The following is an 18,606-nucleotide window of genomic DNA, read 5'->3' on the forward strand; positions in this document are numbered from 1 at the left end:
TTTTAATTTCTTAAAAAATATGATTTGATTCTCCTGATACTCTTTGAATATCATATTAGGAGACTTTAGGAATAAGCCTAATACATACGAATATTTTTTGAACCGCAGTTTTCTGCTGAATATCGACATAAGGGATAATTAAAATTTAAAATATAAAGGGAAAGTAATCAAAATTTTAATTGTTTTTAAATTTTAAACAAACACTAATATTTAAATAAATTTTTAAAATTTTCATGTTTTATGCCTTCAGTGCAAAAAGAAACTCCTTTATTACTTATTCAAATTTTTAAAATTCAAATTAAACGAATGCAATTGTATATGGTTGTGCTACGTATTGTTCAAAGGAAGGTTTTGTTTAATAAAAGAAACTACGGACGAAAAAGGAAAATAAAATTGCTGGTATTTGTTTTATGGTATGTAAAAAACCGAAAATGCTGTTTAATTAATCTCATATTTCAATGTACAACAGAAAACTCTGTAATGCAAAAAATAATTTTGCCTTTTATTCCTTATTTCCCAATTTAACTATTCCTTTTTCGGTGAGTAGTTCTATGTTTTTTTTTGTGTGTGTGTGTGTGTGTGATGTGACAATAGTGCAGAGCCGGATTAAGTCCTTTAAGGAAATTTAGATAATGAAAGTCTGGGAACTCCTTTGCCCCCCCCCCCCCTCTAAATTCGGAAATCAGATATATTTTCATTGAACTTAAGTAATTTATACATAAGTAATATTACACAGCAAATTTTGACATAGTTACATTTCGGATCCCTTTCAAGTGATTTGATTTCATCTCAAAATTTAAATTTAAAAGTAATTTTATTTAAAATAGTAAAAAAATGGCAAAACATTTTAACACAATCTAAATTCTTTTTAATTATAGGATCGAATGTATTTTGTAAATTAAAAAAGCAGCTTTTTTCTTTGAGAATTACAAAGCAGCATAAAATAAAATTTACAAAAGATAATTAATTAGAATTGATGTTGTTAAAAGATTCAAGGTTTCGAGAAACCTAAAGTTGCAGAGCCCTTAGTCAGTTGTCTACTTTGCCTGTATAATAATCCAGCTCTGCACTAATTACATATTCAGATGCAGTTAAACAATTGAAAACCAATTACAATATGCAGATTTTACGCTACATTTTTTTTTGTTTTGTTTTGTTGAGTAATAGTGCTTTAAAAAAATTCTAATTCTACATTTTTCGAAATTAATTACTTTCCTTCCGTTCTCCTAATTAATTTAATCGGTTACGCAATGGATTTAAGTTATTTCAATTTTGCGTAGTAATTGATTAAGGTTACCTTTACAATTTCTCAGTCTTTAGGTTTAAGTTTGTTCCCAAGAAAACCTAGTAAATCAAAATCCTTTTTTTCATCTGTATTTTTTAGGCATTGTAAAAATAAAATCTGAAAAATGTGTTAAATTTATACATCATAAATTTGATGGGTTTTTTTCTTATTGAACTGTCCAGTAGCTAAATTGATTACAGGCATGGCAATGTGAAGCTGTCTCCTGTATACGGAAAAGAGCTTTAATAGCGAACATAAAATCAATAGACTGGTAGTTGGTGACCGATTGCATAACTGCATCAAATTTGTTCTCATTGTATTTTATTTTGTTCTTGTATTTTAAAATAATTATTATTAAATGGTTTAAAACAAATTTTTAAACAATGTGACCTCTGAGCGTGTAAGTATTATAAATTCTCTTAAAATCTTTCTTTCTTGTTCCTGTACCAAAGAAGCGTGCTCCATGGACATAAGTATTGATATTAATATAAAAGATGTAGTGTTGTTTCTCAGAGTGATGACAAAAACAAGCACTGTCAGGCATATAGGTAAGTAGTACTACATAAAACCAAAACTATGTATTTTTTAAAATTTAATTGGAGTATTAAATACAGTATTCATAAAGAGGAGAAAACTTATATATGTGACTTATCTAAAAAAGCTTCTTCGAAGAAGATCTTTTTATACTTTCATTATCCTGTTAAAATGTAAATCATTTTGAAATACAAACTGAAAGATTTTCTGAAGATTACATCTGAACGACTATGACTTCTACGCTATTTTAACAAATCGTCTTACATCAGAATGAACATAAACAGTTTTATGACACCTTGGTGCTCGGAAGTTCTTTGTTTCAAAGCCTTCAGTCTGCCTACTGTTCGTCCCTTACATATCAAGTAAAGCATGGATTGCTAAATTGTCCTTTCCCCCGAAAACAAAGAACTGCATTTTCTGCTATCCAGGCTGCTATGAAATTACTTTTGCTACTGGACAGCAAAGAATCATGGTGATGTTGACTGCCATGACATATATTAGAGTAAACAAATTCTACCTTATGACAACCGAAAGAATTGCAGCTGTTCTATGGCAAAATCTCAACTGTGGATTGAAATTTTCTTTATTTCGAGTCTTCAATGTACCAAAGATGCGTAATTTGCTTATGCAGAGCTGAACATTCAGAAGCCAAGCAAGAGTTCACGACCTCTATGTCATTACCATATGAAGTGAGGTTGTTCCTCGAGTGTAAAACTCTTTATTAAACTAGAAAATAAAGAATACAACAGAAAATGTAACAGCTCTCAGCTAACAGTGAAATAACTACAGAATAGAACATAGGAATCTTTTGAAAGAAATATACATAGTTCCAATTATCTGATTTTCAAAAGCAAGAACATGAAATGAGGTAAGTTGTCGATCATTGTTATAACATTTCCAAGATAGATTAAAAATGTATGTTATGCCTAATGTTGAACCTTTTTATGGAGTTTCATATTTAAAATTATGGATAAGAAGAAAAAAAAATATTTTACAGCAAATTAAAAATTAAATTCTTGTACAAAAAAGTATTTCGGCTGAAATTAAACATTTATCATTCTTTAAAATGGCATCCCTCTAAAGAAAAAAGCAAAACGAATATATCTTTAGATTATATTACAGACTTTAAATTTAATGGTTAAGGTTTAAAATCCATCCATTAATAATAATAAAAAAATTTTTAAAAATAAAGAATCGACGAAACAAATCTTCAAATTCTTGATTTTTTTTTTTTTTTTTTCAAACTGCTACATTGTATGACTTAATTTAAAAACTTTCCTAACCTAAATTCTACTAAGGTTTGCCTTTTTAAAACAGATTTGATAAGTTGTATAATAACTCAGTTTTTATTATTACTAATATGATAAATTTTATAATTTTAGAAATTATATAGAATATCTGGTTTTGTCCATTTGGTGTGTCTTATTAATTTTGTTAAGTTGCAAGTGATATTTGCAATGCTAATAATTGAGCTGATATAGCATTACTTTTATAAATAAAAAAATGCTAAATTTTTTAAAGAAAATAGAGCCGTGGTGGCGTAGGACAGTCTGTGGTTTAGAACTGGAGGATCGCATGTTACAAGCCCTATTCTATGAGAGAATCATTCGTAAGCAGACGTTTTTGTTCACTTGGTTTATCATGAATTTTGGAAATATTTCCCCAGTTTTCCTTTTCTGAATTATAACTAGTGTAGATACATGTTTAAAAACATGGGTTGGATTCTGGGATACTTTCTTTTTTCTTTTGACTTCTCTTTTAATACAAAATTAATTAATTTTGCACGCTATAATTAAGAATTTATGTAATCTCCTGCTACTTCAAATTCAATATTCTTCATAAATGCTTCCTAAAATGATTTTGAAATTCTTCATTTAAATCATATTCATTTTACTAAGAATTGATTCATCCAAGAATTGTACAAAGCATATTTTTTCTTTATGTTCTTTTAAATTTGATTTCAAAATTACTGTTGCTATGCGTAGATAGAGAAAATTATATAAAAAGCAAAATAGTTGAGATTAAAATACGCGTAATGAACTGATTTGAGTGGCCGGGCTTCTACTGAATGTTAATCATATATGGGGAACTGATGCATATCTGGTAGTGGGTTAAATCTTCAACTTTGGGCGATTTTCCTAAAAAAAGTTAGCTTGCTAATTATATACAAAACTTCAGAATAAGTGTAAATAATTTTGAAATAAGAATTGAGTTCCCATTTATAGTTAAAACAATAACAGCATCGACAGCTAAATTGTCTGAAATGATGGAATCGGGATTTCTATGTCGCTTGAGCAAGAATTCTTTGATTACTGGAGTATCAAATCATTTTGTTGGAACTTATGAACAGCATACATCAGATGTGAATCGGTAGCAATATTTCATAATAACAAACATAGAGCCAATTATATGTTCAAACATTTCATCCAGATCAAATTAATAAGGCAAAAGCGAAAATTAATTAGTTATTTCAGATTATTTGGACAGAGCAAGAGAATGTTTTTTCAGAAATTCAATATTTAATTTCAGTCTACGAATTATATTCTTATTTTCAGGTATCAGCGAAGTAGCTATGATATGATTCAATTTTCTTCCCTGATAATTTAAAACTACGTGTATTATTAAAGCATCTTGTATATTAATAATAATATACAAGATAATATACCATCCATTATAAAAGAAATTTAAATTGTTCAAGAATTAAATTTAGTTTAATTATATTAATATCCCATTTTGAAGCAGCACTCGGGCTACTATGGGACTAGTCTCATAACTATAAATAGAGGTCAAAAAACGTAAAAGTCACCTGAATTGGTATCCTCTTTTCCAAACTTCTACACCACACCAGGGGAAGTGCATTTATCCCCGACGGATTTAGCGTGCTCCAGATCTGCTTACACGGCAATTTTTCGGTAGAATCTGGTTTCCATTTTGGATTTTTCGAATCAGAAGCCGAGGAAGCCACCATAACCCACTTTATTCATAGAAGGATAATTGATTTCATATTTGAGTTCGCTTTCAGTGAGCTAATTTTAAACATATTTTAGATGTCATCAACATGGGTGAACAAACATAACATAACATAATGCACGTTCCATTAAATATTGTTATTGAGGATCCAGTTACTTATACACATAAATTGTATTTGTTAGAACTCGATAAATAATGTCAACTATTTGAAAAAGGAAAAACCATTTTTTTCTTCCAATCTTTGACATATTCTGTTGCAATAGCTGATATAAATATAAATCCACCTATTAAATCAGAGTATAGCTGTTATCAAATATGAAAATCCTATAACATTAGAAAAATTAAAAAGAAATTTTCGTATCATTTCAGGGCAGCGAATGGAAGACTCTTTCAATTTCTTGGAGAGAAACTGAAACGAGTAGTTTTTCTGATTACTGCATAGCAAGAAAGGAAAAAGGATGTAGATCTGGAATTTCTCTGGCTGCTGGATACATGTAAAGAGTGAATTTTTCTACTTCCAAGTTATATTGAGGAAAGAAAAATTTTGGACGAGCACCCACCTTGTGCAAAAAGTCCCAGCTCCATAATTTAGCTGTTTTGTGCAACTGATATTTAATTCTTTAAATTATCCATGTGGAAAACATACAAATGCTATCTGTAAGAACATTTTTTAGGAAAAGAGTCGCTAAACATCATTTGTGATAGCAACTGACATTTATTGAGAGACAACCGGTCAATCTTCATATGCTGCTGATTTCGTCATTTGTACTATACTGGTGATTCACAAAGTTTTTGGTTTCTGATGAAAAGGAGATATATATGACTCAGATATAGGCATGTTTTTCGAAGTATATTTGTTTACCTCCTGTGTGTCGAAGCCAAGCATGCTCTTGTAAGTTCTACAAGTTGAATTTTGGCAGCCTTAAAGATTCCATTGGCGAATATCTTTTAAAGTTTAACAATGCATTCTAATCTTCAAGAGTATTCTATAGCCAATGTAACCACGACTCGCATCTTAACAGTTTTGCGCGATAAATTTTTGTCGGTGGTAATACTAATAGGATTTCTTATTTATTTATGGATACTTCCCTACAGACTGTGAAGGCTATGTCATACCATCATTACATGTGCCTTGGATGACACCAGCTTATCATAACCTATTAAATTAATCTAAGCCAATGTTTATTTCTACCGAGAATGAAACAAATTTTCAGAAATTATCAGTACAAAAATCAATTTTATTCATGTGAACTTTGCGATTTTCTGTTAAAAAAAAACATTTCAAATGCATAGAATCGTATATTAACTCTAATATTATATAAGCACAAATTGTTTTATGAAACCTTCTAGTGAAAATTCTATTTAAAGAGGTATCATACAAGTATAGAATTAGAGAATCCAAAAAAAATGTCAAATATGCTATGAAGAATTTTCAAAGATTCAAAAAGCTTTTGAAATATCCATATGAGGGCAAAGGCATATTCATGTGAAATTGTCAATCGAAACTTTGTAGATAAAACCAGTTTGAAATATCATTTTCCTTTTAATCGGGAGGAAAAGCCACAAGGAAAATGTAATAAGGAAAGGATTTTTTTTTTATTTCATAGGAACTGTAAATCGTACTGATATTAATAATACAGTACACGATTTTTATTAAAAATAACTTTTTTTCCGCTATTACTATACGAATGAGTCGCGCTACATGTACCTGAAAAAAATGTATTGACAGATGTATAGTTATATGTATTGCAGTTTCTCACAGTAGTGATTTAACAATATCACATTTATACGAGATAAGTACTATATGTGCAATAAATGTGCATTTTTAAATTTAATTGCAGTATTAATTATAGTAATCACATAGCGTAGAAACCTTATGCATGTGAATTATTTAGAAAATTCTTTCCACTAAGATCTCTTTATATTTTGATTACCTTGTTAATCCAGAAAAGGAAGCAATGGCATTTCGGAGTAAGTGGTGTAAGATTTTCTTCGAATTGTATCAAAATCCGTTCAACGTTTATCTGACAAATCCTGTTACATCAGAAGTAACATATTTATATTCCCGACATCTTGCTGTTCGAAAGACTTCGTTTTTCAATTCTTCAGTCTGTAGACGATTCGCCATCTGCTGATCAAGGTAAAGAATGAGAAGCAGAATAGTCCTTTTTCTGTTACAGCAAGAAACTTCATTTGTTGATATCCAGATTTTTACGGAGTTACTTTAACAGCTGGCCAAGGATTAAACTTGGAGATGCTGACTTACACGTTTGAGATTTTTTTTCAAATAGCTTAATTATTATGAATAAATTCTATTACTTCAATTTCAGTACGTTTTTATTTGTCGAACTTCAATTTTGTCAAGTATTGGTCTTACGATGAGAAGCAATCTTTTTAGCTGTGTAAAAATCATGCATAAACAAGGTATTAACAAATTCTCTGTAAGCATACTACGAAAAATCAATTTTCACAATCTGAAATTTACTTTATTTCTGTAGAATATCCACTTCAAATACCTACAATCGTGCGATAACTCAAATGAATCGCATTGTAAATATAAATTGACCAAAAAAAATCTTCCGATAAAATTTCTGTCGAGAAGCATTATTCTATTATATGAAATGGATTCAGCAGTATGTGAAACATACTGTCAAACATTCTCATAGAAAAAAAAAAGAGTTAGAAAGTTTTTCTAATATGCATAGGAGAGTAAACGTATATTTATGTGAAATTATCAATCAAATCTTTGTGGATAAAGCCAGTTTGAAATGTCACTTTCCTTTTCATTGGAAAAAAGAACCGCATGACTGATAAATGATATTAACCACTCTTAGAAAATTATAATTTAAAAAGTATTCTGGTATCTTCATCGGAACTAAGTATCGTATAGAAGCAACTAATGCAATACAATATTTTCATTAATAATGCTCTGAAAATGTTCATTTCTTATTCCTAAACCAATGATGCGCGCTACACGTACCTGAAATATGTATATATAAATATAGAGCTGGATGTAGTGTAGTCATAATTATATCAGAATTACATTGCATGGCATCAATACTAGTGTAACAAATCTTGTTACGTAAGTATCGTATAGAAGCAACTAATACGATACAATATTTTCACTAAAAATGCTCTGAAAATTTTCATTTCTTATTCCTAAACCAATGATGCGCGCTACACGTACCTGAAATATGTATATATAAATATAGAGATAGATGTAGTGTAGTTTCTCAAAGTGGTGTTTTAAACAGACACTATCATATGTATATGGAAGGAATACCACATGCAACATTAGTATGTACTTTTGAATTTAATTAGTATATTAATGATTGTATTTATATAGAAGAGAATCCTTATATATGTAAATTATTTAGAAAAACTTCTTCGAATTATCCTTTTATACCTTCATTGTCATATTGATCTTGAAGCGGAAGGAATGACAGTTTGAAGTAAGTAATCAGAGATTCTCAATTACATCAGAGTTACTTTCCATGGCATCAATACTAGTGTAACAAATCTTGTTACGTAAGTATCCTATAGAAGCAACTAATACAATACATTTTCATCAAAAATGCTCTGAAAATTTTCATTTCTTATTCCTAAACCAATGATGCGCGCTACACGTACCTGAAATATGTATATATAAATATAGAGCTAGCTAGATGTAGTGTAGTTTCTCAAAGTGGTATTTTAAACAGATACTATCATATTTATGTGGAAGAAGTGTCACAGGCAACATTAGTATGTGCTTTTGAATTTAATTAGTATATTAATGATTGTATTTATATAGAAGAGAATCCTGATATATGTGAATTATTTAGAAAAACTTCTTTGAATTATCCTTTTATACCTTCATTGTCATATTGATCCTGAAACGGAAGGAATGACAGTTTGAAGTAAGTAATCAGAGATTCTCAATTACATCAGAGTTACTTTCCATGGCATCAATACTAGTGTAACAAATCTTGTTACGTAAGTATCCTATAGAAGCAACTAATACAATACATTTTCATCAAAAATGCTCTGAAAATTTTCATTTCTTATTCCGAAACCAATGAAGCGCGCTACACGTACCTGAAATATGTATATATAAATATAGAGCTAGATGTAGTGTAGTTTCTCAAAGTGGTATTTTAAACAGACACTACCATATTTATATGGAAGAAGTACCACAAGCAACATTAGTATGCACTTTTGAATTTAATTAGTATTTTAATGATTGTATTTATATAGAAGAGAATCCTTAATCATGTGAATTATTTAGAAAAACTTCTTTGAATTATCCTTTTATACCTTCATTGTCATATTGATCCTGAAACGGAAGGAATGACAGTTTGAAGTAAGTAGTCAGAGATTCTCATAATTATATCAGAATTACATTCCATGGCATCAATACTAGTGTAACAAATCTTGTTACATAAGGGAGAATGTTATAAGTTTCACTACATCTTGATGCTAAGTAACTCGCAGTTTGAAAGTCTCTAATTTGACTATGATTCCTGCACTGAATACTCTTTTTCTGCAGCAGCAAAAAACTGTATTTGTTGCTTTCCCGGTAAGTACGTAGCCAGGAGAGAATCATGACGAAGTTTACTGCCACAACTTATATTGGAATAAAAAAATACTACTTTATGACAACCAAAACAGCTGAATTTGTTCTACAATGAAATCTCAGCTTTAGATAGAAATTTCTTTATTTCGAGTCTTTATTCTAATGAAGAAGCGTAATCTGCTTATGCAATTCCAAACATTGTTAATCCTACTAAGAGCTCACGAACTCCATGTCATTATCCTGTGAAGCGAGGTTGTCCTCGAGAGTAAAACTGATTATTAAACTAAAAATATAAAGAATAAGACAGAAAGTGTAACAGTGCTCAGCTACCAGTGAAGTAATCGTTTAAAAGAACTTCAGAATCTTCTAAAAGAAATTTACTCCTACAAAGTTTCAACGATTGGATTTTCAGTGACAAGGACATCAAACCAGGTAAATTGTCAACCACTAGTATTAGATTTTCAAGAAATATCAAAAATATATATAATACTTAATTTTGAACCATCTTAAATTATAAATAAGAATAAAATGCATTATTAATAGGAATAAAATGATAATAATAATAAAATGCTTTAATAACAAGAAATTAATCATCATCATAATAAAATGCATTCATAATAAGAATAAAATGTGCAAAAAAGCATTTAGGCAGAAATTTAACACTTATTATTATTCAAAATGGAATGCCTCTTAAGCAAAGAATAAAATAAATCTATCTATAGTTTATATTGCAAACATTAAAGTTAAAGGTTACTTTTTAAAACCCATCCATTCATAACAATAAAAAATAATAATAATTTGACGAAACAAATCTGCAAATTCTTGATCTTTTTTTCAAGCTGTGTCATTTTAATGACTTAATTTAAAATCTTTCCTAACTAGATGGAACTAAGCTTTACATTTTCAGAACATGTTTGATAAATTTTACAGTAATTTGAACAAATTTGATAATAGTTTTTATAAATATTAATATAATTTAAAAGTATAAAAAATATCTGTTTTAATCCATTTTATCTCTCTTATTAACTTTGATGAGTTGCAAGTGATATTTGCAAAAATATTAGCTGGCATATTATGGCATTACATTTATAAGTAAAAAACATAAATAAAAATAGAAGCTAAATTCTGATTTGAAAATAGAACCACGATGGCGTAGGATAGTCTCTGATTTTGAAATTTCTTTTCTTTTCTTTTTGCCACAGAATACCCAAGAATTTCTATACTGGAGGATCCGATGTTACAAGCTCGATTCCACTAAAGAATCAGCCGTAGGCAGACCTGTGTGTTCATTTGGTATATCTTGTGAATTTTGGTGAGTTACATGTGATATTTTCATTATTAATAATTGAACTGTTAGGGCCTCACTTTCTTAAGCTGAAAAAAAATTAGAAGGTAAATTTTGTTAAGAAAACGGAATCATGGTGGCGTAGGACAGTCTCTGAAATAGAACTTTCTTTTCTTTCCGCCTTAGAATATTCACGAACTTCTGATTTACAACTGGAGGATCCGATGTTACCGCCCGATTTCAGTAAAGAATCAGCCGTAAGCAGACATTTGTGTTCATTTGGTATATCTTGTGAATTTTGGTGAGTTACAACTGATCTTTGCAATGATAATATTTAAACTGTTATGGCATCACTTTCTTAAATTTAAAAAAAAAGTCAAAGGATAAATTTTGTTAAGAAAACAGAATCATGGTGGAATAGGACAGTCTCTAGCTTAAAACTGGAGTATCGTATTTACAAATGAACATTTTTTAAATTCGTTGGAGTCAAACACTACCTCATTGGCAACATCATCCACGTTATCTGATTACGGTCAAAAATTACAACCGTCCATCAAAACCCTTGCATAGTTACATAAACATGACATTTATTTGACTAGTACGAAGAACTGATAAAAAGAAGGGTGCAAATAACCTATTAACTATCCATTGTAGCAAAGAATTTTATTGACAAATCGTATCAAAGGAAGTAAATAAATTTCCTTATCCGATTTTAAATGTAGTCAAAAATCATTTTAAAGTCCATAGAGTTTTTCTTATTTCCTTCCTTTTAATTTCACTTCTGATTTTTTGAACTAAAATCATTCAGGGCTCACAAACATTATCTACAATTTTTCTCTACACGACTATAATTTATTGCTGCAGACAATTTCCGTTTTACGATTTGACCTATCCAGATTTAAATTTTTAAACATTTCTTACATAGATAGATGAAAATTTCTTGACCGTCGGAACTGGCTAAAGTACGAGTTTGCTGACCAAACGAGCCTCTAACTCAAAATCAGAGATATAGAACAAATTAAAAGTCATTCAAGAAAATCCTTACATTTAAAAAAAAAGAACGTTAAAATAAACCAATAAAGGAATTCTATTTATTATTTAAAAATAACTACATCAATTTCTGTAAAACAAACAGGCCATTAGAATCAACATATCCTTAATGTTGGCGTTGTAGAGAGAAATATATCAATCATAAGAACATCTAATCCCAGCGATGAGCATTTTACAAAATTGGGAAATGAGATAAAATAAAGTTTAAAAAATGAATGATAAGGGGCCATAAGCTAACAGATTCCTCGTAAATCAGAATTCAATCGTTGAGTTATGACTGTAGCAATGAAATTTTCAATTCGATTTTCATTCACTTCCTGATGTTCTAGAATTAGGAAATTTTATTTAGACTTAGACAACCTTGCTAAAAAAATACTTTATTTGAATATTTTTAGAGCTTAATTGAAATTTATTCGAGAGATTTCATTACATTTTTATCATGAAAGAAGGGCGACATCTAGTAGGCAATTTAAGAACAAATTGATTTCTCGATTCCAAACAATAGAATGAATAATTAGAATAATGATAAATAAATTAAACATCAAAAAAGATGATAATAAATAAGCTGAAGTTTATTTCCACTTTTTAGTTAGCAATAAAAGTGCATTTTTACAAATGTGTTTAATAAAATTATGATTATCACCATCATCATCATCATCATTAACTTCATCATCACCGTCATCGTTCTCATCGTCGTCGTCATCATCATCATCATCATCAGTAGCATCGTCGTCATAATTGTCGTCGTCGTCATCATCATCACCACCATCATCATGCTCTGATATGCATATAATTGAAAATCGTTCTTTTGATTTCAGATTGTTTCTATGCCGTTATTTCAGCACTGATTCCTTCAAAAATTTCCTTATATATATATATATATCACTCCTACTGGCTATTTTAATAATTACCATGAGGAAGAAAACTTCATCGTCATTAAAAGGTAATAATTCCAACAATTTTATTAAAATATTCCTTTCGGTAGAATTGGGCGTTTTTTACTTTTAAAATTACTTTTATTGAATTTAAATTTTTTTACGACCGAATAATCAATTAGCTCTTAAGAAAAAATAATTTTCTGCATGGCATCTTTTAAAATATATAAATTTGATTTCTCTTAAAATATGAACTTTAACAAAATGCAAATTTTAAATCTTTGAGTTTCACAGGTGCAGTTAGACATTAAATAATATACGCGGTTATTCTTATAATCTCGAATGATGAATTAATTTTATTTTTTTACGAAAATTATATATTTATTTACTGTGTAATTAGAAATAAATTGAGATTTTAAAATGCTGTAAATCAATAGATGCTGAACAGGATGATCTTACCTTTGAACTGAATACACTAGATGCAAAGAAATATTTTTTGGTGATATATATATATATATATATATCTCACCAAAAAATATTTCTTTGCATCTAGTGTATTCAGTTCATATATATATATATATATATATATATATATATATATATATATATATATATATATATATATATATATATATATATATATATAATATATATATATATATGTGTGTGTGTGTGTGTGTTTAAAAAACGGTCGAGTGAATTTTGAGCATTTCTTGCCTTGGGAAAATCGTAGGCGATTGTTTCAAGATTTCCCTTTCTTGAAATTACAAAGAATCTTTCGCTATTAAAATATACTGCTATTTTCATACAATTAAATAGTCATCTGCCCGTACCATACTATTGTTTCCCTTTGGTCTACAATATTCTCTGTTTGACGAGTTCGTATGAGGGATTTTCCTCTCAAATGATTTTAATTTTGTGAACTTTCTTTATAATGGTCCTCACAGCGCAATTATCAGCAAGCGTTTGGTGTATATTTTTCCATCTCCAAGCGAAACTCCATTGTTTCATTTATATTCGACTTAAATAACAATCAATCTGATCCGTGACTCACACTTAACAGCGTTTTAAAATAACTTTAATTATGATTTTCTTGTATTTTGGAAGTCACAGTGAAATTTTGATGATAATACTTAATCATCGTATTTATAATCCTTCTTTTTTCCCATAATTATAGTAGTAGTTGATGAGCTTAATTAGTCCCTGATAATAGTAGCAAAACGAAATATATATTGAAGACAACATTTATTATCAGAATTTAGATTAAACTGAGCAATAAACTGTAAATATTTCTTCAACTTTTTATAATTATTGTTCAGGCAGAATTTTCAATAGTTTGTTACTGCTTTGTAAGCTTGTAGATAGGTTTCTTGTGGCTGCGAAACTTATCCTTTTCTATAAGTTTTGGTTTTCTTAACCTTTTCTGTAACAAATGGTTTGATGGGTTCGACACCTATTTTATGAATTTTCCGTTTTGCAAAATTCAGAAATATATAGATTTGGGAAATTCAGTGACGAGAGCTGCCTCTTCTGCTTGGAGGAATATGTCTCAATCGTAATTCTTTGCAGTTACGTCCACAATTTTCTTTTTTCAAAGAAACATCAGTCAGAGTTATCTTGATAATTGTTTTTTGAAGTACGTTTCCAAATTATTTATATAATCAAGAACTATAACTCGCAACTCGACAACGATCGAGTTGTGACTAACAATCGCACCTCGATCTTTGCCCGAAAACTCTCTCTTTCTCTCTTTTTTTCTTTTCATCTTACTTTTACGAATGATTTTTATTCAACTGAAATAGCACAAATGATTTCGATCAGCAGATGAAATTAGAGAAATAATTATATAATTCGTAATAATTAGGTTAACCTAAAAATTGAAAGGTGTGTCAAAACATATCACAGATATCACGGAACATTGATTTAATTGAAGGCTTCGCAATTTTCCGTTACAACATAATAGATAACTGCTTTCGCTGCTAATTCCCTTTTAAGTATTCATTTGCTACAATTATTATGAAAAGTAGATAGTAAATTTTAATTTTCATGTCAATGAATTGCAGATATATTCTTTAATGAAATCCCTTTTCCAATTCTATTTTGCAGGAATCCAAAAAACTCCTGGATTACGGCTACAAATTTAATCTCCAGATTAGAAAAATCGTTGGCTCTAGTCTTTGATCCAGAAAAAGGTCCTGCACGGGAACATCTGATTCACGTTAATTAAATCTGATTAAAAAAAAACTCGTGAAGATTTCAACAACTACAAGTTTTTGCTGTTTACCAATACTATTGACTAGATGGTAATGCAAGACAAAAACTGACAAAAAAAATTCTATTATCTATTCTTCATTCTTACTCTTATTGTCACTATACTTTTTATTATTATATCTCGCTTCGCTTTAATATAGTAATGCAAATTATTGCTGCTTTTCTTGTGAATATATAAGAAGGTGATATTTTCACATGCGAAAGGAGAAGTTGAATGAAACAGAATATTGAATGTTGAATATTGAAGTTGAATCAGACAGAATATTGTGCTGAAAACTGGATGACTTTACAGAAATATATGTCAGAAGGATAAATTAATTCGCATAAATAAATCAATCTCTAACTTGGAGAGGAATAAGTCGTTGGTTCCAGTGTGGATTCAGTAGAAGATTCGACTTATTAACGAGTCTGACTCACGATATGTTTGCCAGAAATAGCTTGCGAATGTTGAAGGAATCCTAATTTTTGCTGTAAGGCAAAAGACTAGTTAGGTATATATAGCAAAAACTGAAGAAAAGTGAATTATCCATTACATGCTATTAGTGTTATTGCTGTTTCTAACGTAATTACTATGTTTATTATTATTATTTTTACTATAATGAGTATGAATATTCTTTTTATTATGAGATAATAAGTATTGTGTTATATCCGAGAAGGAGGTTAAATGAGATGTAGGATTATGAATGAATGAGTTAAATTTGCATAGTTCTCAATGCTAAAGAGAACTTCCTAATCCTCAATGCTATTCTTTGATAAGTTTCAGAGAAATACTTATAGTAAAAATTAATCAATTTTTAAAAGTAAATTTATGTTTTATAAGAAGGCATATCCTGAAAATTCAGAAATTAAAATTTTTAAAAATTTATTAAAACCTGAACGTAAGTAAAAAGTTTAAAGCAATTAAAACTCTGATGCTTAAAAAAAGGACATTTTTTTATATGAAAAATGTTTTTTTCCATTTTGCAACAGAACAACGACGCGTGATTGTTTCAGTTTACAGAAAAAATTGTTAAAGAAAAAACATGATTTTTAAAAAAAATTAACCTGTCCATGTCATTTCTCAGTTTTAAATCTTGTTGAGGATTTTTAATTTCTTAAAGAGTCTGATTTGATTCTCCTAACCCTATACTGTAAGAATATTTTTTTGAACAGCAGTCGTGTACATCCACGTAAGGCATAGTTAAAATTTCAAAAATAAGGGAAAAGTAATCTAACGTTTAATTTTTTCTTAAATTTTAATTAAACACTAATTTTTAATTAATTTTTTAAGATTTTTATATTTTATGTCCACAGTTCAATAAGAAGTTTCTTTATTGCTAATTTAAATTTTCAAAATTAAAATTTCAAAAAAAGGAAAAATACAATTGATGTAATCGTGTATGGTTGAGCCTATATAAGGTTCACGTTAACGTATATGTTTTAAAAAAATTATTGACGAAAAACGGGAAAAAAAACTGGCGATCATTGTTTTATGTAAAAAACAGTGATATGTTTATGTAAAAAACAGAAAATGCTGTTTAACCAATCTCATATTTCAATGTCAAACAGAAAATACTGCAATGTTAAAAATAATTGCATCTTTTATTCCTTCTTTTTCAGTTTAAGAGGAAATATAGGCAATGGAAGTCTCTTTTTAAGCTCCCCAAATTCTAAAGCCAGATATATTATTTATATCTTGAATTATCCCGAATTTAATACTTTATATATCTCGAATTTAATTTAAACTCTGTATCAGCAATTTTAAGTAGCAGATTTTTACATAGTTGCATTTCGGATCACTTTCTAGAGATTTGGTTTCATTTTTCCTATAAAACATCGCAAAATTTAAGTTTAATAGTAATTTTATTCAAAATAGTACAAAAAGGGCAAAACATTTTAACACAATTTAAATTCTTTTTAATTATAGGATCGAATATATTTTTTAAATTAGAAAACAGCTTTTTTTTTTTGAGAATTACAAAGCAGCATAAAATATAATTTACAAAATATAATTAATTAGGATTGTTGTTGTTAGAGTAATTTTCCAAATTTGAACTGTAATTGATTAATAATAATAAGCTCGAGTGCACGGTCTTCTTATTTCAGTGAAGTTACAAAATTTAATAAATCTGAAAATACTGGGAAAATTTCAAGGTTTCGGGACTACTATAGTTGAGGAGTAGTTATCTACTACCTGTCTAATAATCCAGCTCTGTATTAGTTATATAATCAGTTGCAGTTAAACAATTCGAAACCAATTACAATATGCAATTTTTTTTTTTTTTTTTTTTTTTTTGTCACAAAATAGTACTTAGAAAAATTCTAATTCTACATTTTTTGAAATTAATCACCCTGTTTCAGTTCTCCTAATTAATTTAATCGGTTGCGCAATGGATTTGTTTCAATTTTGCTTAGTAATTGAGTAATGTTACCTTTTTAATTTCTGAAGCCTTATGTTTAAGTTTTGTTCCCATGCAAACCTAACCAATTAAAATCATTTTTTTCATTTGTACTGTTTAAGCATTGCAAAAAGAAAAGTATGAAAAATATGTTATAATTTACCCATTATACATGTGATGTTTTTCACTTATTTCACCGTCCAGTACTTGCATTGGTTACAGGCCGGCAATATGAAACTGCCTCCTAAATATAGATAAGATTTTCAATAGCGAACACAAAATTGTTAAACTTATAGTTGGTGACCGATTGCATGGTTGTGTCGAGTTTGTTCTCATTGTATTTTGCTATGTTCATGTATTTTAAAATAGTTACTATTAAATGGTTTAAAGCAATCTTTTGAATAACGTGTCTTTTGTTCGTGTATGTATCCATTTATTATGTGAACAATAATGTGAAAGAGTTTCGGCGTAGACACACAAAATCAATGAATGGAGTCTCGATTGACGATTTCCAGAGGATTTAATGTGACAACTATTAAATATATCTCTATGTGATCAATCTACGCCATATCAATGAAGTGGTGGCACACCAAAGTCGATCGACAACGCGAAAATTTGTCAAAATTTGGTTTGGAATGGGAAGTTAGGAATCCATTGCCTGCTAATTTCCATCACGGTATTTAGATTAGACTTTGATAAGTCGGTGAATGCAGGTGGGAGAAAGTGGTGAGTATGCAAAGAGCGGTGTATTCTAGCAAGAATTTCCCCAACAAGGTTGAAGTGAAGTTGGCGTACAATACCATCTGTCCATTGTTGTGTCAAGGAGTGATCACGAATGACCAGTCTAACTTTTCGTTTGATCATAATGAAACTAATTTTGTATATGGGCATTTTTATACAAATCGCCCAATTTTGACTCTCACACAAAAGATCATCCAATTTTGATTTGTGATCAAGAATAAAAATTGCTCTTTTTTCTCCTTTATTCCTTATTATTTATTTACTGTCCTTTTTATTTTTCCCTTTTATTCCTTATTATTTTTTATCATTTTATTTTTTCTTTTATTCCGTACTAGTTGCCTTTGGTGATAGGTTAGTTCGACAGGAGTAATGGGCTCTAAAATTTTCAATTAATTATTTATGTACTTTGGCCTCTTAATAGCTTCTTCAGTAAAATATTTTTAAGCTCCGTATTTCGATAGTCATATCATTAAAGAAGCCTTGCGATATTTTGATCATTGTATTATATATCACCCTTATTTGCTGTCAGCTGTCTTAAGATTTGAATTTGAAATAGAAGAGATAAAACTTCAATAAATACGAAAAAGTTTTCGTTGAAACTAACCATATTTTTTAAAAGTGGCTACATAAAATAGAATCCTTTAGCATTGTAATTTTACGTG

The 18,606-nt window shown here is 29.1% G+C and overlaps 1 protein-coding gene across 1 annotated transcript in view; it reads right to left on the minus strand.

Moving 5' to 3' along the window:
- Positions 1-11,912: 11,912 nt before the first annotated feature.
- Positions 11,913-18,606, minus strand: part of LOC129959832 (uncharacterized) — an 86,887-nt gene continuing 80,193 nt past the window's right edge. Inside the window, exons 2-3 of the mRNA XM_056072725.1 lie at positions 12,323-12,457; positions 11,913-12,004 (exon numbers count right to left, since the gene is read on the minus strand). Coding sequence (XP_055928700.1) covers positions 11,913-12,004; positions 12,323-12,457 — 227 coding nt within the window. The remainder of the gene's footprint in view (positions 12,005-12,322; positions 12,458-18,606) is intronic.

The sequence above is a fragment of the Argiope bruennichi genome, chromosome X2 (assembly GCF_947563725.1).
Source record: "Argiope bruennichi chromosome X2, qqArgBrue1.1, whole genome shotgun sequence".
NCBI classification, from domain to species: domain Eukaryota; kingdom Metazoa; phylum Arthropoda; class Arachnida; order Araneae; family Araneidae; genus Argiope; species Argiope bruennichi.